The sequence below is a fragment of the Festucalex cinctus genome, chromosome 16 (assembly GCF_051991245.1).
Source record: "Festucalex cinctus isolate MCC-2025b chromosome 16, RoL_Fcin_1.0, whole genome shotgun sequence".
In the NCBI taxonomy this organism is placed as follows: Eukaryota; Metazoa; Chordata; class Actinopteri; order Syngnathiformes; family Syngnathidae; genus Festucalex; species Festucalex cinctus.
In genome coordinates this window covers 14,452,893-14,478,045 of record NC_135426.1, presented here as the reverse complement: position 1 = coordinate 14,478,045, position 25,153 = coordinate 14,452,893, and the positions used below count along the sequence as shown (strand labels likewise).

The window sequence follows — 25,153 nt, the reverse complement described above, 5'->3', positions numbered from 1 at the left end:
GACCATGTATAGTAAGGCGTTTTTTATTGTATTAAAAAAAACGACCATGTATAGTAAGGCGTTTTTTATTGTATTAAAAAAACGACCATGTATAGTAAGGCGTTTTTTATTTTATTAAAAAAACGACCATGTATAGTCAGGCGATTTTTATTTTGTCAAAAAAACGACCATGTATAGTAAGGCCTTTTTTATTTTGTCAAAAAATAGACCATGTATAGTAAGGCATTTTTTATTGTATTAAAAAAATGACCATGTATAGTAAGGCGTTTTTTATTTAATTAAAAAAACGACCATGTATAGTAAGGCGTTTTTTATTTTGTCAAAAAAACGACCATGTATAGTAAGGCGTTTTTTATTGTATTAAAAATACGACCATGTATAGTAAGACGTTTTTTATTGTATTAAAAAAACGACCATGTATAGTAAGGCGTTTTTTATTGTATTAAAAAAACGACCATGTATAGTAAGGCGTTTTTTATTTTGTCAAAAAAACGACCATGTATAGTAAGGCGTTTTTTATTTTATTAAAAAAAGGACCATGTATCGTAAGGCGTGTTTTATTGTATTAAAAAAACGACCATGTATAGTAAGGCGTTTTTTTATTTTATTAAAAAAACAACCATGTATAGTAAGGCGTTTTTTATTGTATTAAAAAAACGACCATGTATAGTAAGGCGTTTTTTATTTTGTCAAAAAAACGACCATGTATAGTAAGGCGTTTTTTATTGTATTAAAAAAAACGAGCATGTATAGTAAGGCGTTTTTTATTGTATTAAAAAAAAGACCATGTATAGTAAGGCGATTTTTATTTTGTCAAAAAAACGACCATGTATAGTAAGGCGTTTTTTATTGTATTAAAAATACGACCATGTATAGTAAGGCGTTTTTTATTGTATTAAAAATACGACCATGTATAGTAAGGCGTTTTTTATTGTATTAAAAAAACGACCATGTATAGTAAGGCGTTTTTTATTTTATTAAAAAAACGACCATGTATAGTAAGGCGATTTTTATTGTATTAAAAAAACGACCATGTATAGTTAGGCGTTTTTTATTTTGTCAAAAAAACGACCATGTATAGTATGGCGTTTTTTATTTTATTAAAAAAAAAAAAACGACCATGTATAGTATGGCGTTTTTTATTTTATTAAAAAAAAAAAAAACGACCATGTATAGTAAGGCGATTTTTATTGTATTTAAAAAACGACCATATATAGTAAGGCGTTTTTTATTTTATTAAAAAAATGACCATGTATAGTAAGGCGTTTTTTATTTAGTCAAAAAAACGACCATGTATAGTAAGGCGTTTTTTATTGTATTAAAAATACGACCATGTATAGTAAGGCGTTTTTTATTGTATTAAAAAAACGACCATGTATAGTAAGGCGTTTTTTATTGTATTAAAAAAACGACCATGTATAGTAAGGCGTTTTTTATTTTATTAAAAAAACGACCATGTATAGTCAGGCGATTTTTATTTTGTCAAAAAAACGACCATGTATAGTAAGGCGTTTTTTATTGTATTAAAAAAACGACCATGTATAGTAAGGCGTTTTTTATTGTATTAAAAAAAACGACCATGTATAGTAAGGCGTTTTTTATTGTATTAAAAAAACGACCATGTATAGTAAGGCGTTTTTTATTTTATTAAAAAAACGACCATGTATAGTCAGGCGATTTTTATTTTGTCAAAAAAACGACCATGTATAGTAAGGCCTTTTTTATTTTGTCAAAAAATAGACCATGTATAGTAAGGCATTTTTTATTGTATTAAAAAAATGACCATGTATAGTAAGGCGTTTTTTATTTAATTAAAAAAACGACCATGTATAGTAAGGCGTTTTTTATTTTGTCAAAAAAACGACCATGTATAGTAAGGCGTTTTTTATTGTATTAAAAATACGACCATGTATAGTAAGACGTTTTTTATTGTATTAAAAAAACGACCATGTATAGTAAGGCGTTTTTTATTGTATTAAAAAAACGACCATGTATAGTAAGGCGTTTTTTATTTTGTCAAAAAAACGACCATGTATAGTAAGGCGTTTTTTATTTTATTAAAAAAAGGACCATGTATAGTAAGGCGTGTTTTATTGTATTAAAAAAACGACCATGTATAGTAAGGCGTTTTTTAATTTTATTAAAAAAACAACCATGTATAGTAAGGCGTTTTTTATTGTATTAAAAAAACGACCATGTATAGTAAGGCGTTTTTTATTTTGTCAAAAAAACGACCATGTATAGTAAGGCGTTTTTTATTGTATTAAAAAAAACGACCATGTATAGTAAGGCGTTTTTTATTGTATTAAAAAAAAGACCATGTATAGTAAGGCGATTTTTATTTTGTCAAAAAAACGACCATGTATAGTAAGGCGTTTTTTATTGTATTAAAAATACGACCATGTATAGTAAGGCGTTTTTTATTGTATTAAAAATACGACCATGTATAGTAAGGCGTTTTTTATTGTATTAAATAAACGACCATGTATAGTAAGGCGATTTTTATTGTATTAAAAAAACGACCATGTATAGTTAGGCGTTTTTTATTTTGTCAAAAAAACGACCATGTATAGTATGGCGTTTTTTATTTTATTAAAAAAAAAAAAAACGACCATGTATAGTATGGCGTTTTTTATTTTATTAAAAAAAAAAACCCGACCATGTATAGTAAGGCGATTTTTATTGTATTTAAAAAACGACCATGTATAGTAAGGCGTTTTTTATTTTATTAAAAAAATGACCATGTATAGTAAGGCGTTTTTTATTTAGTCAAAAAAACGACCATGTATAGTAAGGCGTTTTTTATTGTATTAAAAATACGACCATGTATAGTAAGGCGTTTTTTATTGTATTAAAAAAACGACCATGTATAGTAAGGCGTTTTTTATTGTATTAAAAAAACGACCATGTATAGTAAGGCGTTTTTTATTTTATTAAAAAAACGACCATGTATAGTCAGGCGATTTTTATTTTGTCAAAAAAACGACCATGTATAGTAAGGCGTTTTTTATTGTATTAAAAAAACGACCATGTATAGTAAGGCGTTTTTTATTGTATTAAAAAAAACGACCATGTATAGTAAGGCGTTTTTTATTGTATTAAAAAAACGACCATGTATAGTAAGGCGTTTTTTATTTTATTAAAAAAACGACCATGTATAGTCAGGCGATTTTTATTTTGTCAAAAAAACGACCATGTATAGTAAGGCCTTTTTTATTTTGTCAAAAAATAGACCATGTATAGTAAGGCATTTTTTATTGTATTAAAAAAATGACCATGTATAGTAAGGCGTTTTTTATTTAATTAAAAAAACGACCATGTATAGTAAGGCGTTTTTTATTTTGTCAAAAAAACGACCATGTATAGTAAGGCGTTTTTTATTGTATTAAAAATACGACCATGTATAGTTAGGCGTTTTTTATTGTATTAAAAAAACGACCATGTATAGTAAGGCGTTTTTTATTGTATTAAAAATACGACCATGTATAGTTAGGCGTTTTTTATTGTATTAAAAAAACGACCATGTATAGTAAGGCGTTTTTTATTGTATTAAAAATACGACCATGTATAGTAAGGCGTTTTTTATTGTATTAAAAATACGACCATGTATAGTAAGGCGTTTTTTATTGTATTAAATAAACGACCATGTATAGTAAGGCGATTTTTATTGTATTAAAAAAACGACCATGTATAGTTAGGCGTTTTTTATTTTGTCAAAAAAACGACCATGTATAGTATGGCGTTTTTTATTTTATTAAAAAAAAAAACCCGACCATGTATAGTAAGGCGTTTTTTATTTTATTAAAAAAAACGACCATGTATAGTAAGGCGTTTTTTATTTTATTAAAAAAAACGACCATGTATAGTAAGGCGTTTTTTATTGTATTAAAAAAACGACCATGGATAGTAAGGTGTTTTTTATTGTATTAAAAAAACGACCATGTATAGTAAGGCGATTTTTATTGTATTTAAAAAAAGACCATGTATAGTAAGGCGTTTTTTATTTTGTCAAAAAAACGACCATGTATAGTAAGGCGTTTTTTATTGTATTAAAAATACGACCATGTATAGTAAGGCGTTTTTTATTGTATTAAATAAACGACCATGTATAGTAAGGCGATTTTTATTGTATTAAAAAAACGACCATGTATAGTTAGGCGTTTTTTATTTTGTCAAAAAAACGACCATGTATAGAATGGCGTTTTTTATTTTATTTAAAAAAAAAAAACGACCATGTATATAAAGGCGATTTTTATTGTATTTAAAAAACGACCATGCATAGTAAGGCGTTTTTTATTTTATTAAAAAAATGACCATGTATAGTAAGGCGTTTTTTATTTAGTCAAAAAAACGACCATGTATAGTAAGGCGTTTTTTATTGTATTAAAAATACGACCATGTATAGTAAGGCGTTTTTTATTGTATTAAAAAAACGACCATGTATAGTAAGGCGTTTTTTATTGTATTAAAAAAACGACCATGTATAGTAAGGCGTTTTTTATTTTATTAAAAAAACGACCATGTATAGTCAGGCGATTTTTATTTTGTCAAAAAAACGACCATGTATAGTAAGGCGTTTTTTATTGTATTAAAAAAACGACCATGTATAGTAAGGCGTTTTTTATTGTATTAAAAAAACGACCATGTATAGTAAGGCGTTTTTTATTGTATTAAAAAAACGACCATGTATAGTAAGGCGTTTTTTATTGTATTAAAAAAACGACCATGTATAGTAAGGCGTTTTTTATTTTGTCAAAAAATAGACCATGTATAGTAAGGCGTTTTTTATTTTATTAAAAAAACGACCATGTATAGTCAGGCGATTTTTATTTTGTCAAAAAAACGACCATGTATAGTAAGGCCTTTTTTATTTTGTCAAAAAATAGACCATGTATAGTAAGGCATTTTTTATTGTATTAAAAAAATGACCATGTATAGTAAGGCGTTTTTTATTTAATTAAAAAAACGACCATGTATAGTAAGGCGTTTTTTATTTTGTCAAAAAAACGACCATGTATAGTAAGGCGTTTTTTATTGTATTAAAAATACGACCATGTATAGTAAGACGTTTTTTATTGTATTAAAAAAACGACCATGTATAGTAAGGCGTTTTTTATTGTATTAAAAAAACGACCATGTATAGTAAGGCGTTTTTTATTTTGTCAAAAAAACGACCATGTATAGTAAGGCGTTTTTTATTTTATTAAAAAAAGGACCATGTATCGTAAGGCGTGTTTTATTGTATTAAAAAAACGACCATGTATAGTAAGGCGTTTTTTTATTTTATTAAAAAAACAACCATGTATAGTAAGGCGTTTTTTATTGTATTAAAAAAACGACCATGTATAGTAAGGCGTTTTTTATTTTGTCAAAAAAACGACCATGTATAGTAAGGCGTTTTTTATTGTATTAAAAAAAACGACCATGTATAGTAAGGCGTTTTTTATTGTATTAAAAAAAAGACCATGTATAGTAAGGCGATTTTTATTTTGTCAAAAAAACGACCATGTATAGTAAGGCGTTTTTTATTGTATTAAAAATACGACCATGTATAGTAAGGCGTTTTTTATTGTATTAAAAATACGACCATGTATAGTAAGGCGTTTTTTATTGTATTAAATAAACGACCATGTATAGTAAGGCGATTTTTATTGTATTAAAAAAACGACCATGTATAGTTAGGCGTTTTTTATTTTGTCAAAAAAACGACCATGTATAGTATGGCGTTTTTTATTTTATTAAAAAAAAAAAAAACGACCATGTATAGTATGGCGTTTTTTATTTTATTAAAAAAAAAAAAACCGACCATGTATAGTAAGGCGATTTTTATTGTATTTAAAAAACGACCATGTATAGTAAGGCGTTTTTTATTTTATTAAAAAAATGACCATGTATAGTAAGGCGTTTTTTATTTAGTCAAAAAAACGACCATGTATAGTAAGGCGTTTTTTATTGTATTAAAAATACGACCATGTATAGTAAGGCGTTTTTTATTGTATTAAAAAAACGACCATGTATAGTAAGGCGTTTTTTATTGTATTAAAAAAACGACCATGTATAGTAAGGCGTTTTTTATTTTATTAAAAAAACGACCATGTATAGTCAGGCGATTTTTATTTTGTCAAAAAAACGACCATGTATAGTAAGGCGTTTTTTATTGTATTAAAAAAACGACCATGTATAGTAAGGCGTTTTTTATTGTATTAAAAAAAACGACCATGTATAGTAAGGCGTTTTTTATTGTATTAAAAAAACGACCATGTATAGTAAGGCGTTTTTTATTTTATTAAAAAAACGACCATGTATAGTCAGGCGATTTTTATTTTGTCAAAAAAACGACCATGTATAGTAAGGCCTTTTTTATTTTGTCAAAAAATAGACCATGTATAGTAAGGCATTTTTTATTGTATTAAAAAAATGACCATGTATAGTAAGGCGTTTTTTATTGTATTAAAAAAACGACCATGTATAGTAAGGCGTTTTTTATTGTATTAAAAAAACGACCATGTATAGTAAGGCGTTTTTTATTTTGTCAAAAAAACGACCATGTATAGTAAGGCGTTTTTTATTGTATTAAAAATACGACCATGTATAGTTAGGCGTTTTTTATTGTATTAAAAAAACGACCATGTATAGTAAGGCGTTTTTTATTGTATTAAAAAAAAGACCATGTATAGTAAGGCGTTTTTTATTGTATTAAAAATACGACCATGTATAGTAAGGCGTTTTTTATTGTATTAAAAATACGACCATGTATAGTAAGGCGTTTTTTATTGTATTAAATAAACGACCATGTATAGTAAGGCGATTTTTATTGTATTAAAAAAACGACCATGTATAGTTAGGCGTTTTTTATTTTGTCAAAAACACGACCATGTATAGTATGGCGTTTTTTATTTTATTAAAAAAAAAAAAACGACCATGTATAGTAAGGCGTTTTTTATTTTATTAAAAAAAACGACCATGTATAGTAAGGCGTTTTTTATTTTATTAAAAAAAACGACCATGTATAGTAAGGCGTTTTTTATTGTATTAAAAAAACGACCATGGATAGTAAGGTGTTTTTTATTGTATTAAAAAAACGACCATGTATAGTAAGGCGATTTTTATTGTATTTAAAAAAAGACCATGTATAGTAAGGCGTTTTTTATTTTGTCAAAAAAACGACCATGTATAGTAAGGCGTTTTTTATTGTATTAAAAATACGACCATGTATAGTAAGGCGTTTTTTATTGTATTAAATAAACGACCATGTATAGTAAGGCGATTTTTATTGTATTAAAAAAACGACCATGTATAGTTAGGCGTTTTTTATTTTGTCAAAAAAACGACCATGTATAGAATGGCGTTTTTTATTTTATTTAAAAAAAAAAAACGACCATGTATATAAAGGCGATTTTTATTGTATTTAAAAAACGACCATGCATAGTAAGGCGTTTTTTATTTTATTAAAAAAATGACCATGTATAGTAAGGCGTTTTTTATTTAGTCAAAAAAACGACCATGTATAGTAAGGCGTTTTTTATTGTATTAAAAATACGACCATGTATAGTAAGGCGTTTTTTATTGTATTAAAAAAACGACCATGTATAGTAAGGCGTTTTTTATTGTATTAAAAAAACGACCATGTATAGTAAGGCGTTTTTTATTTTATTAAAAAAACGACCATGTATAGTCAGGCGATTTTTATTTTGTCAAAAAAACGACCATGTATAGTAAGGCGTTTTTTATTGTATTAAAAAAACGACCATGTATAGTAAGGCGTTTTTTATTGTATTAAAAAAAACGACCATGTATAGTAAGGCGTTTTTTATTGTATTAAAAAAACGACCATGTATAGTAAGGCGTTTTTTATTTTGTCAAAAAATAGACCATGTATAGTAAGGCGTTTTTTATTTTATTAAAAAAACGACCATGTATAGTCAGGCGATTTTTATTTTGTCAAAAAAACGACCATGTATAGTAAGGCCTTTTTTATTTTGTCAAAAAATAGACCATGTATAGTAAGGCATTTTTTATTGTATTAAAAAAATGACCATGTATAGTAAGGCGTTTTTTATTTAATTAAAAAAACGACCATGTATAGTAAGGCGTTTTTTATTTTGTCAAAAAAACGACCATGTATAGTAAGGCGTTTTTTATTGTATTAAAAATACGACCATGTATAGTAAGACGTTTTTTATTGTATTAAAAAAACGACCATGTATAGTAAGGCGTTTTTTATTGTATTAAAAAAACGACCATGTATAGTAAGGCGTTTTTTATTTTGTCAAAAAAACGACCATGTATAGTAAGGCGTTTTTTATTTTATTAAAAAAAGGACCATGTATCGTAAGGCGTGTTTTATTGTATTAAAAAAACGACCATGTATAGTAAGGCGTTTTTTTATTTTATTAAAAAAACAACCATGTATAGTAAGGCGTTTTTTATTGTATTAAAAAAACGACCATGTATAGTAAGGCGTTTTTTATTTTGTCAAAAAAACGACCATGTATAGTAAGGCGTTTTTTATTGTATTAAAAAAAACGACCATGTATAGTAAGGCGTTTTTTATTGTATTAAAAAAAAGACCATGTATAGTAAGGCGATTTTTATTTTGTCAAAAAAACGACCATGTATAGTAAGGCGTTTTTTATTGTATTAAAAATACGACCATGTATAGTAAGGCGTTTTTTATTGTATTAAAAATACGACCATGTATAGTAAGGCGTTTTTTATTGTATTAAATAAACGACCATGTATAGTAAGGCGATTTTTATTGTATTAAAAAAACGACCATGTATAGTTAGGCGTTTTTTATTTTGTCAAAAAAACGACCATGTATAGTATGGCGTTTTTTATTTTATTAAAAAAAAAAAAACGACCATGTATAGTATGGCGTTTTTTATTTTATTAAAAAAAAAAAAAACGACCATGTATAGTAAGGCGAATTTTATTGTATTTAAAAAACGACCATATATAGTAAGGCGTTTTTTATTTTATTAAAAAAATGACCATGTATAGTAAGGCGTTTTTTATTTAGTCAAAAAAACGACCATGTATAGTAAGGCGTTTTTTATTGTATTAAAAATACGACCATGTATAGTAAGGCATTTTTTATTGTATTAAAAAAATGACCATGTATAGTAAGGCGTTTTTTATTTAATTAAAAAAACGACCATGTATAGTAAGGCGTTTTTTATTTTGTCAAAAAAACGACCATGTATAGTAAGGCGTTTTTTATTGTATTAAAAATACGACCATGTATAGTAAGACGTTTTTTATTGTATTAAAAAAACGACCATGTATAGTAAGGCGTTTTTTATTGTATTAAAAAAACGACCATGTATAGTAAGGCGTTTTTTATTTTGTCAAAAAAACGACCATGTATAGTAAGGCGTTTTTTATTTTATTAAAAAAAGGACCATGTATAGTAAGGCGTGTTTTATTGTATTAAAAAAACGACCATGTATAGTAAGGCGTTTTTTTAATTTTATTATAAAAACAACCATGTATAGTAAGGCGTTTTTTATTGTATTAAAAAAACGACCATGTATAGTAAGGCGTTTTTTATTTTGTCAAAAAAACGACCATGTATAGTAAGGCGTTTTTTATTGTATTAAAAAAAACGACCATGTATAGTAAGGCGTTTTTTATTGTATTAAAAAAAAGACCATGTATAGTAAGGCGATTTTATTTTGTCAAAAAAACGACCATGTATAGTAAGGCATTTTTTATTGTATTAAAAATACGACCATGTATAGTAAGGCGTTTTTTATTGTATTAAAAATACGACCATGTATAGTAAGGCGATTTTTATTGTATTAAAAAAACGACCATGTATAGTAAGGCGTTTTTTATTTTGTCAAAAAAACGACCATGTATAGTATGGCGTTTTTTATCCATCCATCCATCCATTTTCTTGACCGCTTATTCCTCACAAGGGTCGCGGGGGCTGCTGGCGCCTATCTCAGCTGGCTCTGGGCAGTAGGCGGGGGACACCCTGGACTGGTTGCCAACCAATCGCAGGGCACACAGAGACGAACAACCATCCACACTCACACGCACACCTAGGGACAATTCGGAGCGCCCAATTAACCTGCCATGCATGTCTTTGGAATGTGGGAGGAGACCGGAGTACCCGGAGAAGACCCACGCGGGCACGGGGAGAACATGCAAACTCCACCCAGGAAGGTCCGAGCCTGGACTCGAACCGGAGACCTCAGAACTGGGAAGCGGACGTGCTAACCACTCGACTACCGTGCCGCCCGGCGTTTTTTTATTTTATTAAAAAAAAAAAAACGACCATGTATAGTATGGCGTTTTTTTATTTTATTAAAAAAAAAAAAACGACCATGTATAGTAAGGCGATTTTTATTGTATTTAAAAAACGACCATGTATAGTAAGGCGTTTTTTATTTTATTAAAAAAATGACCATGTATAGTAAGGCGTTTTTTATTTAGTCAAAAAAACGACCATGTATAGTAAGGCGTTTTTTATTGTATTAAAAATACGACCATGTATAGTAAGACGTTTTTTATTGTATTAAAAAAACGACCATGTATAGTAAGGCGTTTTTTATTGTATTAAAAAAACGACCATGTATAGTAAGGCGTTTTTTATTTTGTCAAAAAAACGACCATGTATAGTAAGGCGTTTTTTATTGTATTAAAAATACGACCATGTATAGTTTGGCGTTTTTTATTGTATTAAAAAAACGACCATGTATAGTAAGGCGTTTTTTATTGTATTAAAAAAAAGACCATGTATAGTAAGGCGTTTTTTATTGTATTAAAAATACGACCATGTATAGTAAGGCGTTTTTTATTTTATTAAAAAAAACGACCATGTATAGTAAGGCGTTTTTTATTTTATTAAAAAAAACGACCATGTATAGTAAGGCGTTTTTTATTGTATTAAAAAAACGACCATGGATAGTCAGGCGATTTTTATTTTGTCAAAAAAACGACCATGTATAGTAAGGCGTTTTTTATTGTATTAAAAAAACGACCATGTATAGTAAGGCGTTTTTTATTGTATTAAAAAAAACGACCATGTATAGTAAGGCGTTTTTTATTGTATTAAAAAAACGACCATGTATAGTAAGGCGTTTTTTATTTTATTAAAAAAACGACCATGTATAGTCAGGCGATTTTTATTTTGTCAAAAAAACGACCATGTATAGTAAGGCCTTTTTTATTTTGTCAAAAAATAGACCATGTATAGTAAGGCATTTTTTATTGTATTAAAAAAATGACCATGTATAGTAAGGCGTTTTTTTATTTAATTAAAAAAACGACCATGTATAGTAAGGCGTTTTTTATTTTGTCAAAAAAACGACCATGTATAGTAAGGCGTTTTTTATTGTATTAAAAATACGACCATGTATAGTAAGACGATTTTTATTGTATTAAAAAAACGACCATGTATAGTAAGGCGTTTTTTATTGTATTAAAAAAACGACCATGTATAGTAAGGCGTTTTTTATTTTGTCAAAAAAACGACCATGTATATAGTAAGGCGTTTTTTATTGTATTAAAAATACGACCATGTATAGTTAGGCGTTTTTTATTGTATTAAAAAAACGACCATGTATAGTAAGGCGTTTTTTATTTTATTAAAAAAACGACCATGTATAGTAAGGCGATTTTTATTGTATTAAAAAAACGACCATGTATAGTTAGGCGTTTTTTATTGTATTAAAAAAAAGACCATGTATAGTAAGGCGTTTTTTATTTTGTCAAAAAAACGACCATGTATAGTAAGGCGTTTTTATTGTATTTAAAATACGACCATGTATAGTAAGGCGTTCTTTATTGTATTAAAAAAACGACCATGTATAGTAAGGCTTATTTATTGTATTAAGAAAAAAAGACGACCATGTATACGAAGGAGTTTTTTTTTTTTTTTTTTATTAAAAAAAGGACCATGTATAGTAAGGCATTCTTTATTTTGTCAAAAAAAACCAACCATGTATAGTAAGGCGTTTTTTTATTGTATTTAAAATACGACCATGTATAGTAAGGCGTTTTTTATTTTATTAAAAAACATGACCATGTATATAGTAAGGCGTTTTTTATGGTATTAAAAAAACGACCATGTATAGTAAGGTGTTTTTTATTTTATTAAAAAAAAAAAAACATGACCATGTATAGTAAGCCGTTTTTTATTTTATTAAAAAAACAACCATGTATAGTAAGGCGTTTTTTATTTTATTAAAAAAACGAGCATGTAAAGTAAGGCATTTTTTTTTTTTATTAAAAAAAAAAAGGACCATGTATAGTAAGGCGTTTTTTATTTTGTAAAAAAAAAAAAATGTATAGTAAGGCGTTTTTTTTATTGTATTTAAAAAACCACCATGTATAGTATGGTTTTTTATTTTATTAAAAAAAAATCGACCATGTATAGTAAGGCGTTTATTTTATTAAAAAGACCATGTATAGTAAGGTATTTTTTTTTTTTATTAAAAAAAAAGGACCATGTATAGTAAGGCGTTTTTTATTTTGTAAAAAAAAAAAATGTATAGTAAGGCGTTTTTTTATTGTATTTAAAAAACCACCATGTATAGTAAGGCGTTTTTTATTTTATTAAAAATACGACCATGTATAGTAAGGCATTTTTTATTTTATTAAAAAAAAAAAAAAAAACGACCATGTATAGTAAGGCGTTTTTTATTTTATTAAAAATACGACCATGTAACGTAAGGCGTTTTTTATTTTGTCAAAAAAACGACCATGTAACGTAAGGCGTTTTATATTGTATTTAAAATACAAGGCATTTTTTTATTTTATTAAAAAAAAAAAAAACATGTATAGTAAGGCGTTTTTTATTTGGTTATAATTGGTCTCCTGGCCTACAACGTTGAACGATTTCAGGTCATGGCAAGATTGAAATGGAGAGCGCAAACCTCAGCTTGAGGTGTTGCGGGTCACTTGAACGCAGTCACGGGTACGTACCTGAAGCGCACACTGAGAGCGGGCCGCCGCAGAAGCTCCATCAGCAGATTGCCGTCACCATCCCCGACACGAGTCCACGAGGGGAAGGGGAAAAACAACTCCGACCACAACAAAAAGCCTCACTTTATTCACAACTTCAATTTACAACAATATCATCAGGATGTATGCTTTTATTTACAGTACAAATTTCTTTTATTCTAGAAAGCAAAGTTGTTATATGCTTTTTTTTTTGTTTATTTTATTAAAAAAACGACCATGTATAGTCAGGCGATTTTTATTTTGTCAAAATAAGTTTGTTCTGAAAAATGGCAAACATGTTTACTGCTTCATTGTAAATGGTTTTGTTTTGTTACACAGCAGGCTTGGCAAAATTCAGTGAAACTGTACATACTTGCAATCATTAAATACATCATACATGTATTCCCTCACCAATGTCTCAAATGGACAACTTGCATACAGGTTACATTTTTAATTCTAGCAAGCGCAAAAAAAAGAAAAAAAAAAAAAAAACACATTTGAAATATACAGAAGTTAAGCAAGCTTCTGTTTCATCCGGAATAAGAAAAACTGTTGAAAAGAAGAACATTTCATAGATGTACAAAGAGGCTTCATTTTCGTTTTGATTGGACGCACTGCTCAGGACAAAAAGGACAAACATGCAGTCAGTGCACACCCAGTGAGTTTGTGACAGAGTGGAGACACACACAGCAAGTAAAACAAAAGACATACTCTCCCTGTCAGGTTGGTAGCTCTGCTCTTCAAGGGGCGCAACATCCACAAGCACCTTTGTGATCAGACGAAAACAGACTCATGTTAATGTGTTGTCATCCATGTTGACGTGCAATAATTGTACACTCGCCTCAGGCGCTATAAAGCCGTTCATCTTCAGCTCCAAGACGTTTGTGTGCATTTCTTGTTCTTCAGCCTGAAACGGGAAGGGGAAAAAAAAAAAGGTTTCATTCATGTTGCTGAATAACGATAGAGTCCTCACACAAAGCCTGCACTGCGCACGTCAACTCAAATGAAAACGCTGCTCGGCCCCCAAACACCACCATCTTTAACAAAATTTTCTGAGACAGTCCTATATTTGGAATATTAAATGCATCATGCATGTAATTTACTCCCTCCACAATGTCTCAAACTGACAACTTGAAATATTACAATTTTAATTCAAGCAGAAAAGCACATTTGGAACATACAGAAGTAAAAAGGAAGCTTCAGTTTAATCCAGAATAATGAACCTGTTGAAAACAAGAACATTTCATAGATGTACAAAAAGGCTTCCTCATCATTTTTGATTGGATGCACAGCTCAGGCCAAAAAGGACAAGCATGCAGTCAGTGTGAGTTGGTGCACACCCAGTGAGTTGGTGACAGAGTGACGACAAACAGCATGTAGAACAAAAAGATACTCTCCCTGTATGGTTCGTGTTCTGCTCTTTAGCGTAGCATCCACAAGCACCTTTTTTGTTTTGGAACACTGCGGGAAAAAGAAAACAGACTCATCTGACTATGTTGTCATCCATGTTGACGTGCAATAATTGCACACTTGCCTCAAGGTAGGCGAAGCAGTTCATCTGGAGCAGCGGACCATTTGTTGGTCTCTCTTCAGTTCAGCCTGAAAGAAGAACAAATACCGCAGGATGCATTTGTGTTTGCGCTATATGATGGAGACCTCACTCAAAACCTGCACTGCGCATGTCAACTCAAAAAAAGCTGCTGGCCGTCTCCTTCCTCGCCCGTGGGCCCTGCAGATTTATCATGTTTGAGTCAAGGGGTGGGAGTCAAAGCTTTAGAAAAATATTGGCAAAAAGTCTTAACTTTACCATGGATTTTCACACACCATAAATGCACACATTGGACAATATCGTATTGACTGTCCCGCTGAGCCAATGCGAGATGTCGTCCTGTCTGTGACATCTGTCTTCTTGATGAATGAGAAGTGCTGTATTATCAGTGATTGCTGAGAACATTTTATGTTCTGTCCTGTTGACCATTCACTCATGCCGCATATTCTCCCTGTGCCGCGAGATTCTTCATTTGATGTGTAGAGCTACTCTTTGTCCTTGAAAAGCACATTTGGAACATACATACTGGAATCTTTCAGTTTCATCCATAATCATAACAATAATCCTGTTGAAAATAAGACATTTCATAGAAGTACAAACAGGCCTCATCATTTTGATTGGACACAGCTCAGGACAAAAAGGACAAGCATGCAGTCACTGTGAGTTGGTGCACACCCAGTGAGTTGGTGACAGAGTGGAGACAAAAACAGCAAGTATAACAAAAGTTACTCTCCCTGTATGGTTGTTCTGCTCTTCAACATCGCATCCACACCTTTGTCTGGGAACACTGCAAGACAAAAAACAGACTCATGTTAATGTATTGTCATCCATGTTAACGTGCAATAATTGCACACTTGCCTCAAGGGCAGCAAAGCCGTTCATCTGGAGTTGCGGTCCATTTGTTGGTCTCTCTTCAGTTCAACCTGAAACAGGAACAAATACTGCAAGTTGTATTTGTGTTGCGCTATGTGATGAAGTCCTCACTGAAAGTCTGCGTTGCTCATGTCAACTCAAATGGAAGAAAGCTCAGCACCCAAACTACTTGTCAGACTCGACTTTTACGCTGAAAAACAAGCACACAAAACTCACGATTGTCACTGTGGGCTTTTGACGCTGCTGTGGTTCGACTCGACGGACTCCTCCTCCTTCCTGCAACATGAAGTCAAGTGCATTTGTCCACAAATTCCATCTCAAATGGCTTCTTGAGCCCACAGCATCCTCCCTAAACCCCATCTGAAGAAACCTTGACAAGGGACCAATCCCCTTCCTAGTCAGTGGGCCCTGCAGATTGATCATGTTTGAGTCAAGGGGTGGGAGTCAAAACTTTCTGAAATAACTGGAAAAAGCTTTTCACACACGGGAAATGTGCACATTATTGGACTATATCGTATTTGGTCCATCCAGGCGGCAAAGGATGCTGAGTGGACAAGATTTGACACAATGTAGTTACATACAATTCCAAGTCAAACAGCACAAAACTCCACAGGTGGACTCCTTCTGTTGGCCCTGTAAATCAATGTAGAAACCTCCGTAGCACCGCCACCGGTGAAGTGGTCCACGTCAGACCTTGACCTAGTCTCTCAGTGCAGAATGCACACAACAAAAGCAACACGAGTACCATAGTTCTGTTCCACTTGCTTATTTGATTGGAGCATCGACTCGACTGGTTCTCCCTGCACGGCTTTCAATCCCAACCGGCTCGTGGTCCAGGCCTGCAAAACAAATATTTTACAATTACTGGTGATAGCCTATGAATTTCCAGGCCTACAAAGTACTGGGAGGTAAATTAGAATATTGAGGAAAAATTCATTTATTTGTTTCACGTGAAACTCACTTCTTACACGAGTTTGCAGCTTCCACACTTCTGTTTGGGATCATTGCTGGGGGGAATGACGCTGTTCATCTTGGTCTCCGGGCCGTTTGTGTACATTTCTTGTTCTTCAGCCTGAAACGGGGGTGGGGGTAATTCATGTTGCTGATGGCGTCGTCACTCGAAGCCCACACTGCACACACAAAAAAAAAAAAAATTAAAAAAAATATATATATATATATTTATTCATTCATTCATTCATTCTACCCCTCTAGTACACATTTGCACTTTTGACGCTGCTGCGGCTCGACGGACTCCGACTCCTTTTCCCTGCAAGAAGCAGCCAAGTACATTTGTATAGCCCATTATTCACAAAAACAATCCAAAGGGCTTCTTGAGCCCACAGCATCCCCTGACCTAAAGCCCATATGAAGAAACCTTTAGAAGTCACCAGCAAAGGATCGACCAATCACCTATAGCTTATGTACAACTCAGTTGGGTGGAGAGTACGACTGCTGTCATTTGCCAAAAAATAAGCACATTATTTTGCCCCTACATTCCTAAACACTATTTTGTGTACTTTTTTTTTTTTACCTGGCTTTTTGGCACATCTGATTCATCATCCAATATGCACACTGCAAAACAGAGAGAGAGGAAAAAATAAAATAAAATCAGTTGTGAGCAGATCACTGAAATGTGTTCATGTACTCATCTTGGTCCAGGTCCTCTTGTTATGATGATGCTGATACAACCCTGAAACAGACAAAAATAATGTTTATCAATATGATGGACTCCTTCCTAAAATCCTACCTACATTGTGTACCCCAGCTTTCAACTTGCCATCAAACCAACAAAAACACTCTGGATCCAGACAAACTAAACTACCGCAGACCATCTCCAGCAAGATCTTGCAAACACTTGACTGCACCGGCATATACCAACCATCAGCTCTCCCAACACTTTCCATACCTGCCCTGATTGCAACCAGATCTTTCTAAGAAAACAACTGAGGCATGCCACAAAGAACCATATTCTGCCCCCTCCTGGCCACAATTCAGATGCATCCCTCATGCAGTTCTGACACCAACAAACGTCAAGTCAAGTCACGTCACGTCTGTTGTGTCGCTTGGTTCCAAAATTGATGGGGAAAAAAAAAAATACAAATTCATCAGTTGTGTGCCAACTTCATTTGTGTTTGTACACATTACCCTCGTGCATTTGATCCATCACTGCCTCTGCAATACAAGAACAGCAAACTTCAACAAGACTCCAACATTTACGAAATCGCAGATGACTACAAAAAACAGGTATAATCATTTAACTGAAGAGTAAATAAATAAAACATTTATATTGTACAACATTTAACACTTTACAAAAACTATGTCAAAAATATTTAGCACGATGTATTAGAAGAGTGGTTCTCAAATTGGGTAACATGAGATTATATTGCCTCAATGCAAAATAAGAGCTTGATCACAGCAGTTGCATACATACCACCAAAAATGAAGATCCTCAGTGAAGCACAAGCCCAATGTCTCCCTAAAATGCAAAAACACTCAGTTCAGTGCAGCAATACAATATTCAGTGCTGACAGTTAATGTCATGTCTTCTTAATTATTAAGTTTTTTGTTTTGTTTAGATTTTAAATTATTATTATTTTTTTAGAACAGGTGTGTACTATGATCCCAAAGGAGGACACTTTGTTGTGTGCAAAATGATTTCTTATTAAGCTAATTATATAAATTTGAAATATCTTTTTGTCTCAGTTTTAGAACAATTACTAATGGACGTTCCAAAGTTAACACCAGACACTAATGGCACAGTACTGAGATATATAAAATCCCAAATGATTTGCACTGATTTGATTAGAGGGTACTTGGCTTTATATTTAAAAAAAAAAATAAAAAAAATATAAAAAAAATCTCAGGGTGGTACACAACTTAAAAAAGGTTGAGAATCAATAGATTAGAATACCCGAGGTTTGCTTCTTTTTTTTTTTTTTTTTTACAGACAGCAAACCTAAGGCCCTCCAAAAGGAAAGAAAAAAAATGTGAAGGGGGTGAAAGACCTACATAACACAAACCTTTAACACCATTCCTGTTCCTCTGGTGGTAAAACACCTGCAACAACCATAAAACAATGACAAACATCTGCAAAATAAAAGTAGTGTGCTTGCTTCGAGCTGGTCGCCATTTTGCTGCGAGCCATGACGTGGCCATTTTGTTCACCTGTTGACCACACCACTACCAATGGGCACACCTGTCTCTAATTATCTCGACGCCTGAAACAGAAATGTTCGAAAATTAAGCCAAAACAGCACATTTTGCACACATTAAGCATCAGGTGTTAAAACGAAATTACCTCGGCCAGCGTCTATTTGTGCTACGCTAGCAGTAAGCGGTTCAAACTTTAATTACGGCCGCACTTCCGGAGGAGCCAAGGCCTGCAAACATTTCCCGCCAACACATAAGGCGGAAGTTAGGCCCAAACCGGAAGCGCCCAGCAGCCTCAGGCGGGAGCTATCGCCACCTTGTGGCGGGAAAAACAGCCTGCTGTGGACCCACGACCCAACTTCATAACTCCCAAAAGTCTCTCTCTGGTGGGTTGGCCCTTTGCAGCGAAACGTCAGCGCATCCGCCATATTGGATGGGACAGAGTCTCGATAACTCACACTTGAGAAACCGAAGAACACAACTGGTCATTCTTAATGATCTGATGATTATGAACGTTTTCCGTTTTCCACTAAAAATGTTTGGGATGTATTTAAGCACCTGATCATTGAATTTAATTTTCTAAGTCGTGTTTCAGCTCCCAATTCGACATCACGTCGCTAAATATTAAATTATTAAAATAATAGATATTTGTTTCTATAACAATCAAACCGTCATAGTTTTTGTTTTACACGTTATTTTACTCCATACAGTTCTGAGTTCTCAGTCCATTATTTTGGGAAAACTTTCGTGTGATAAATGTTAGCAACTAACAATCGGGCATTCTCGTCACAAAAAAATGTAAAGGCCAAACAAGACATTGTTGGTGCTTGGTGGCGTCTACCTCAACCACTAATCAACTGTCTCATCGCAAAATAAAAGACCACCTTCACGTCATCCGTTTGTTTGGTCGCGTGAACAATGTAGACGATAATCCGTGCATTTACAAGTAAATTGCCCTCCACATTGTGGAGTTGTGAGCAAAGCTCGTCATTATATGCAATCGTTAGACCTAGATCGAGTGGGTCTGTACGTCTTAAATTCATCCCCTGGCTCAGTGGGCAAAAGCATTACAGTACTCGCTTTCTCTCTCTTTCTCTCTCTCTATATATGTATATGTTTACATGCAACAAACAAAATCACTGCTTACTGTATAAAACTAAACTGGTCATTTCTTTATTCTAGAAAAAACACGCATGGAAACAAACAATTTCTCAAATACAGAACGCACGATCTTTTTTTCCAATTAAAAGTAAACGTAAGAAAGGAATCAAAGCCAAACGTGTATAGAAACAGAAGCGACTTGAGATGCCAGTAGGCTACTCTGGCAGGTTAGTCCTTAACCAACCAAACATGCTACCAATGAAAACAATTTGGATGAGGTTCCTGTATCAAAACACATTAGCAGCTGTCATGACAAAGTCAAAGTCTTTTTTTTCTCCTTATTTGTGCTTTTAAAGCGAGAACTGACTTTGGCTGATTACGTTGTAGGAGACGAGGTAAGTCGACTCACAAATCAAGTCACACACATAAGGCTCCTTAGTGCTTAGTCAATAATAAACAACCTAAACTAATTTATCAAAGCGCTCAGAAGTCAAAGATCTTAAGTCTAGTTAAAGAAAAAACCCCACTCCAGTTCAGACCAGTAGGACTTGGCTGAAAGAAGAAGGCGATTAACTTTATCGCTCTTCTTTTTCTCCACAACCAATCCTGAAAAATTTCACCTCAGCTATTCAAAACTACTCAACATTGTGCCTGTTTTTTCCTCTTCGAGGGTTCCACTTGTAAAGCAAAATCTGTTCATACTTCAAGGGGTAGTGTTTGGTGAGCTATTAAATATGTGTTGAATAACAGTGGTCTGGAGGTAGGTGTAACAGTGCAGCTATAATACAAACAGTTAAGAGCTGACATTTTGGACCACAGTTCTCACAAGATGCTGTGAAAATATTTTGTGTGGCTCAAAGGTTCCAAATTTCCAAAGTGGGAAACTTTCCATTGGAACTAATAAGGATAAACAATGATTCTTCTCCCCCCCCCAAAAAAAATAAAAAAAATTGAAGGTTGGCTCCAAACAGGAAACTCAATGTTTGAGATTTTTCTATAATGCTGAGAAAAACAGAAGGAAAATTTAAAAATACAACACAAACTGGTGGCGGGGGGGAGAAGAAAAAAAAAAAAAAAAAAAAGTGTTCATTCTCAATCCTGATTAATTCCCCATAGAAAGTTTCCAATTTGGAATATATCCAACATAACTTCCTACGTAAAAGTCCCAGAAACGTTCTGGAAAATACTGAAAATGTTCGACCATTTTATCTCTTCTCCTAGTGCGAGTTGGCCTGCTCCACCTTGATCCCCATCAACGACGGTGGCATCTGCATGGCGGCGGAAGGCGAAGAGCTGGTAGGAGAAGCCCGCAGGCCGGAGCTTCCGGAGGAGGTGACAGCAGGCCGGATGAGGGGCGGCGGTGGATGGTTGTGAGGGGCCCGGTTCTGCAGCGGGCGGGTCTGCAGTGGCGGGGGCTGACGCAGGAGGCTGGGCGGTGCCGAGGGCGGCGCCGGGCGCAACAGCGGGGGAGGCTGGGACAGGGACGAGCAGGTCTGGGTGGAGGAATGGGGTGAGGAGTTCCCGGCTGTGTCTGAAGGGGAGTCCTCCATCTTGGCCTGAAAAGGGGAGGAAACAACAATAAACTTTATGTCCGGGGTGCAATGATGGTATTGTGTACTTATATTTAATACAGATTGATTACTCCCCCTCCCCCCCTCCCCCAGTGGCAATTCCTCACCTCTTCCTCCTCTGCTCCCCCTTCTGTTGGGGCCACTATCTCCTCACCGCCCCTCCGCAGGTCCTGGGTGGCCACCTGCTCGGCGGCCCACTCCCTCAACACCTCATCCAGGCTGAACCTGCGGCGGTAGCTCACGAAGAAGGAACTCACCTGTGGGCGTGGCAAAGACCGATAGTGACGGTGTGTGTGTGAAAAAGAAAGGAGGAAGAAGAAAGAAAAAAAAAAAAAAAAAAAAAAAAAAAGCTCACCTGAGCGGATGTCTTGTTTCCGATCACTTCAGCAACGGCTGTGAAGTCTTTGCCATAACGGCGGATCGCTGAAAGGGATACATGAAGAAAAACACGGGAATTGACTTTACCCACTATTTATTTTTACCTGCACACTGATTGTTTTTAATGGGTTTCTACTTAAAGCACATACATACATACAATTGTAAACTCCATAGGCACAAACGCTAAACGTTATCATCTATGTGTTGGCGTTAAGATATTACTCATTTGAATATATTATTTCTCCTCATCCTCACCTTGCACAGCCAGGAGCTGCTCCTCTGTAGTCCAACGAGCGTTCATCTTGGGGGTGGGCTGCAAAAGAGAAACAGTGCCAGTTAGGAGGAAATGGTGACATCCTCTCAGCGGGGTATAGCGGCGGGAGGGGGGAAAATGTACCTCAGTGGGTCTGAACATGTTGATACCTTCACTCAGGCTCAGTTTCAAACTACTGTTGCTCTGTTTAATACTTTGGACCTGAAAGAGGACGTCAAGAGCATGTTTAATTGACACAAAAGACGGACGCGGTGTTCCAGGATGCCGCTCACCTGTCGCTTGAGGGACACCAGCTGTGTGTCCAGCTGTCTTATCGTCAGCACACCCGAGTCGTGCGAGGCGGACAGGGACGTGATGTCGGCCTGCTCCAGGTGCATGCCCTTAGGCGGCCGGCGGCGCGCTCGGAGCGGGTGGTGACGGTACTGAGCCCCGATGGTCTCCTTCTTGATCGGCCCGGAGCGACCGGGGATGACCTTGTCCGAGGCGGCGCTGTTGGAGTTCTGTTTGGCCGCCTGTGCGGACACAGGGACTCACTTGATACATTTTCTGGGACCATTTTAGCTTGGTGGTGTGATGCTCACCTCCTTCTTAGCGTCAAGCTCAAAGTCACTGTCGCTGCCGGGATCTCCTTCCTCCAGGTCATCATTGCTACATTTGAAGAAAATTCATTTCGCTTTTTTGTTGTTGATCAAAAACGCCGTTTGTTCTCACCTGTCATCTTTCTCCCGCTTGCTGACCAGCCTCCTGGCCTGGCGGTCCATAACGGAGGTTCTGGTTCTTGTCTTCTTCCAGCTGTAGTAGTATTTCACCAGACTGGAGATCAGCTTGTCTGGAAGCTAACATCACAAATAAAATAATGACTATTGCTCAATGTAAAAAGAGAGATTTAGTGAATGAAAAATGCTTGCAATATATGTAAAAAGTAAGGAAGCACTGATGCATCACATCACGTGGCGTCTCACCATCTGCTGTATGCGGTGGAAGCTCTTGCCGTGGAAGCTGAAGGCCTGCTCAAACAGCACTTTGTCCTCCACTGTCCACTCGTCGGGGAACGGCGTGAAGTTGGCCAAGTCGGCCAGTGAGCGCTCCACGTCGTGCTTGTGCCACAGCAGCATGCCCAGGGCCTGGCAGTAGCGTTTACACGGCACGCTGATTGGTGCTCACGCATTCACTGATACAACAGTGAAACCACTATCCGGTCTACTCTACCTGCTCCATGTTGTAGCCGTGTTTCTCCTTGGCCATCAGGATGTATTCGTCCACTGCATGCGACAACGTAATGAGACAGAGAGAGATGCACAGAGAGATGCGGCGAATACTCACCAAGAGTTAAGGATAGGGCGGCATATGGTCAAAGTGTGAGTACGTACACATTGCATCCGACAGCTGACTGTTGGGACACCAGACCAACATGCTCCTCTGGTCCTTCTCATTATAACGGCCTGGGCTGTCTGCAATTGAAAGCAGATTTCACGACGCTGTGAGAAACGCTTGCCAGCTCACAGAGTTTTGACGATCAACGTACGACACAGTCATGACATTCGTCAGTTTTAGGAATGTAACAGTACCGGGCAGTATCAAATCAAATTTTCCAGATTGAAATGCGATTAATCTTGACCTCCTTGGCTACTAATAACCTGTAGCCATTCTGAATACCATCTTGTGGCATCCCTAGGAGCAAGTGATGTCAGTGCTGGAGTAGTATAATTGGGTGTTATTTTTTTTACCTGGTTTGAACTCCGGGATCTGCGCCTGATAGTCTCCTCCCACTCGGATCATGCTGTCTGTGGATAATTGAGAGAGTAAAAAGGAAGATCTTAGAGGAGGATGCGGGCGTGGTAAACGCGACCGCTGTTCAACATGCTGCCGAGCGGGACAGACAGGATTGTGACAAGACAGGCATGACACAGAGAAACTAATCCTTCATTAAAAAACTGGACACTCTGCAATGCAATTCATTCAAATACACTGAAATTCTGCTCGGAGTTTTGCCGATTAATCACTAATAAAATCATAATTTCTTTTGCAACAGTCAATGCTGTTCAGGAGGTATGGGGCAGCTGACAATTACGTCCTTCTGGATCCTGTCTACGCCAATTGAGAAACAATGTATTAAAGGGATACTTGAATCATGGAGTTATTTACAGCAGTTAAAGGTTAATATTTTGTACGTCTGGATTTGATAACTTCATTATTTTTCATATCAAATTAATACCTGGAGCCTCTCAGCTGGCTCTGGGCAGTAGGCAGGGGACACCCTGAACTGGTTGCCAGCCAATCGCAGTTGATATGTACAATATTAAGTTAATTCAAAACGAAGGAAAGGTTGAAATGGAGAAAAAAAGGTGTGTGTGTCATCGAGCAGAATTCAAACCACGCGTGTGATTCGCACTCAAAACAGCCCCCGCATAAGTGTGTGTACCGTGAGCGTGCTCCTCATCGCTGCTCTCCTCCTCGGAATGCGGCTGGCTGTTGCCGTTGGTTACAGTCTTGGCTCGGCTCCTGGACAGGACGCCGGCCCCGGAGCGCTCCATCACCGAGGGCATGGCTTTGCGAGACACAGCCGCCGCTGCAGACCCTACACACATCCAACCTCTGTTAACACGCATCAGTTATATTTAACTACAAAAGTACAAAACATTTCTGTTGACTCTTTGAAGTTTTAAAACAAACGTTTGAATTGATTGATTCCCCCCCCAAAAAAAAAATTTCAATTTTTGTTCAAAATGTATACCTGGACATTTAGATTTTTTGAGGTGATACTTCATCTTGAGAGTTTGATAACATGCCAAGACGGGGGGGTGCACAATGCACAGCAGTCTTGTTACGCTGTCAAGTCTTCCTCCTCTTTCTCCTCGGTCACATGAGGACACTACTAGCATCCAAACAACTCAAATTTAGATAGCATCCAAACAACTCAAATTTAGAAAGGCTGGGTAAAAAAACACTTCTGTGCCAAACTCCCCCCAGTTCGCTAGCACCTCAAAAACTGTTTAAAAACGAAATGTAGGACAATGCGAGATTCCCTGACGGGGTCTTTGTCTATCATAATACCTTCACCCCCACCCCGCGCAAACCCCTAACTGCAACAGCTGTCCTGTTTAATACTTCAAAATCGACTTTTACGACGTTTCATCAATGTTTACGTTTGGGTGAATGACGAACCCAATTTTTTTTAATGGTAATGTTTTTAAAGGGCTAGTTACTGCGGTAGCCTCGGTTATCCCGGTGGTTGCCTCGAGCACAATGATCAATACAATATTTTTTAAAAATATGAATATATATATATATATATATATATAT

The 25,153-nt window shown here is 35.0% G+C and overlaps 2 protein-coding genes across 11 annotated transcripts; both read right to left on the bottom strand.

The window, feature by feature from the left end:
• Positions 1-13,194: 13,194 nt before the first annotated feature.
• LOC144003798 (uncharacterized) lies at positions 13,195-18,892 on the bottom strand. 10 transcript variants are annotated; one of them, XM_077500374.1, is made up of 16 exons: positions 18,675-18,892; positions 18,397-18,594; positions 17,808-17,852; positions 17,522-17,548; positions 16,908-17,066; positions 16,338-16,506; positions 16,122-16,215; positions 15,593-15,652; positions 15,362-15,426; positions 14,762-15,290; positions 14,623-14,683; positions 14,489-14,553; positions 14,356-14,415; positions 13,796-13,864; positions 13,666-13,720; positions 13,195-13,568 (listed from the first exon to the last, which is right to left on the bottom strand). In XM_077500374.1, the coding sequence occupies exons 12-16, from the start codon at positions 14,510-14,512 to the stop codon at positions 13,468-13,470; spliced, it is 309 nt and encodes a 102-aa protein (XP_077356500.1). In that variant the 5' UTR covers positions 14,513-14,553; positions 14,623-14,683; positions 14,762-15,290; positions 15,362-15,426; positions 15,593-15,652; positions 16,122-16,215; positions 16,338-16,506; positions 16,908-17,066; positions 17,522-17,548; positions 17,808-17,852; positions 18,397-18,594; positions 18,675-18,892; the 3' UTR covers positions 13,195-13,467. The 10 variants fall into 10 exon arrangements, 7 of the variants coding, with proteins under 7 accessions (XP_077356500.1, XP_077356495.1, XP_077356494.1 ...); XM_077500369.1 differs by having other exon boundaries at positions 13,796-14,415; positions 16,908-16,948; positions 17,022-17,066; XM_077500368.1 differs by having other exon boundaries at positions 13,195-13,720; positions 13,796-14,415; positions 16,908-16,948; positions 17,022-17,066.
• A 777-nt stretch (positions 18,893-19,669) lies between these two features.
• rcor2 (REST corepressor 2) lies at positions 19,670-24,938 on the bottom strand. The gene is made up of 14 exons (XM_077500367.1): positions 24,585-24,938; positions 24,273-24,428; positions 23,578-23,634; positions 23,221-23,301; positions 23,060-23,112; positions 22,813-22,974; positions 22,562-22,686; positions 22,432-22,498; positions 22,123-22,362; positions 21,974-22,051; positions 21,832-21,889; positions 21,554-21,621; positions 21,306-21,455; positions 19,670-21,183 (listed from the first exon to the last, which is right to left on the bottom strand). The coding sequence occupies exons 1-14, from the start codon at positions 24,730-24,732 to the stop codon at positions 20,845-20,847; spliced, it is 1,782 nt and encodes a 593-aa protein (XP_077356493.1). The 5' UTR covers positions 24,733-24,938; the 3' UTR covers positions 19,670-20,844.
• Between the last annotated feature and the right edge of the window lie 215 nt (positions 24,939-25,153).

What these genes read in the sequence shown, in the direction of transcription:
- rcor2 (XM_077500367.1), bottom strand. Translation starts at nt 24,732, where the DNA reads ATGCTAGTAGTGTCCTCATGTGACCGAGGAGAAAGAGGAGGAAGACTT. An exon ending in AGCTTGACGCTAAGAAGGAG is followed by an intron (nt 22,363 to 22,431) that starts GTGAGCATCACA and finishes GTGTCCGCACAG; the next exon opens with GCGGCCAAACAGAACTCCAA. An exon ending in GGGGAGCAGAGGAGGAAGAG is followed by an intron (nt 21,184 to 21,305) that starts GTGAGGAATTGC and finishes TCCCCTTTTCAG; the next exon opens with GCCAAGATGGAGGACTCCCC.
- LOC144003798 (XM_077500368.1), bottom strand. Translation starts at nt 18,532, where the DNA reads ATGGCCACGTCATGGCTCGCAGCAAAATGGCGACCAGCTCGAAGCAAG. An exon ending in GAACAGGAATGGTGTTAAAG is followed by an intron (nt 17,853 to 18,396) that starts GTTTGTGTTATG and finishes TTTGCATTTTAG; the next exon opens with GGAGACATTGGGCTTGTGCT. An exon ending in GATGGATCAAATGCACGAGG is followed by an intron (nt 17,067 to 17,521) that starts GTAATGTGTACA and finishes TGTCTGTTTCAG; the next exon opens with GGTTGTATCAGCATCATCAT.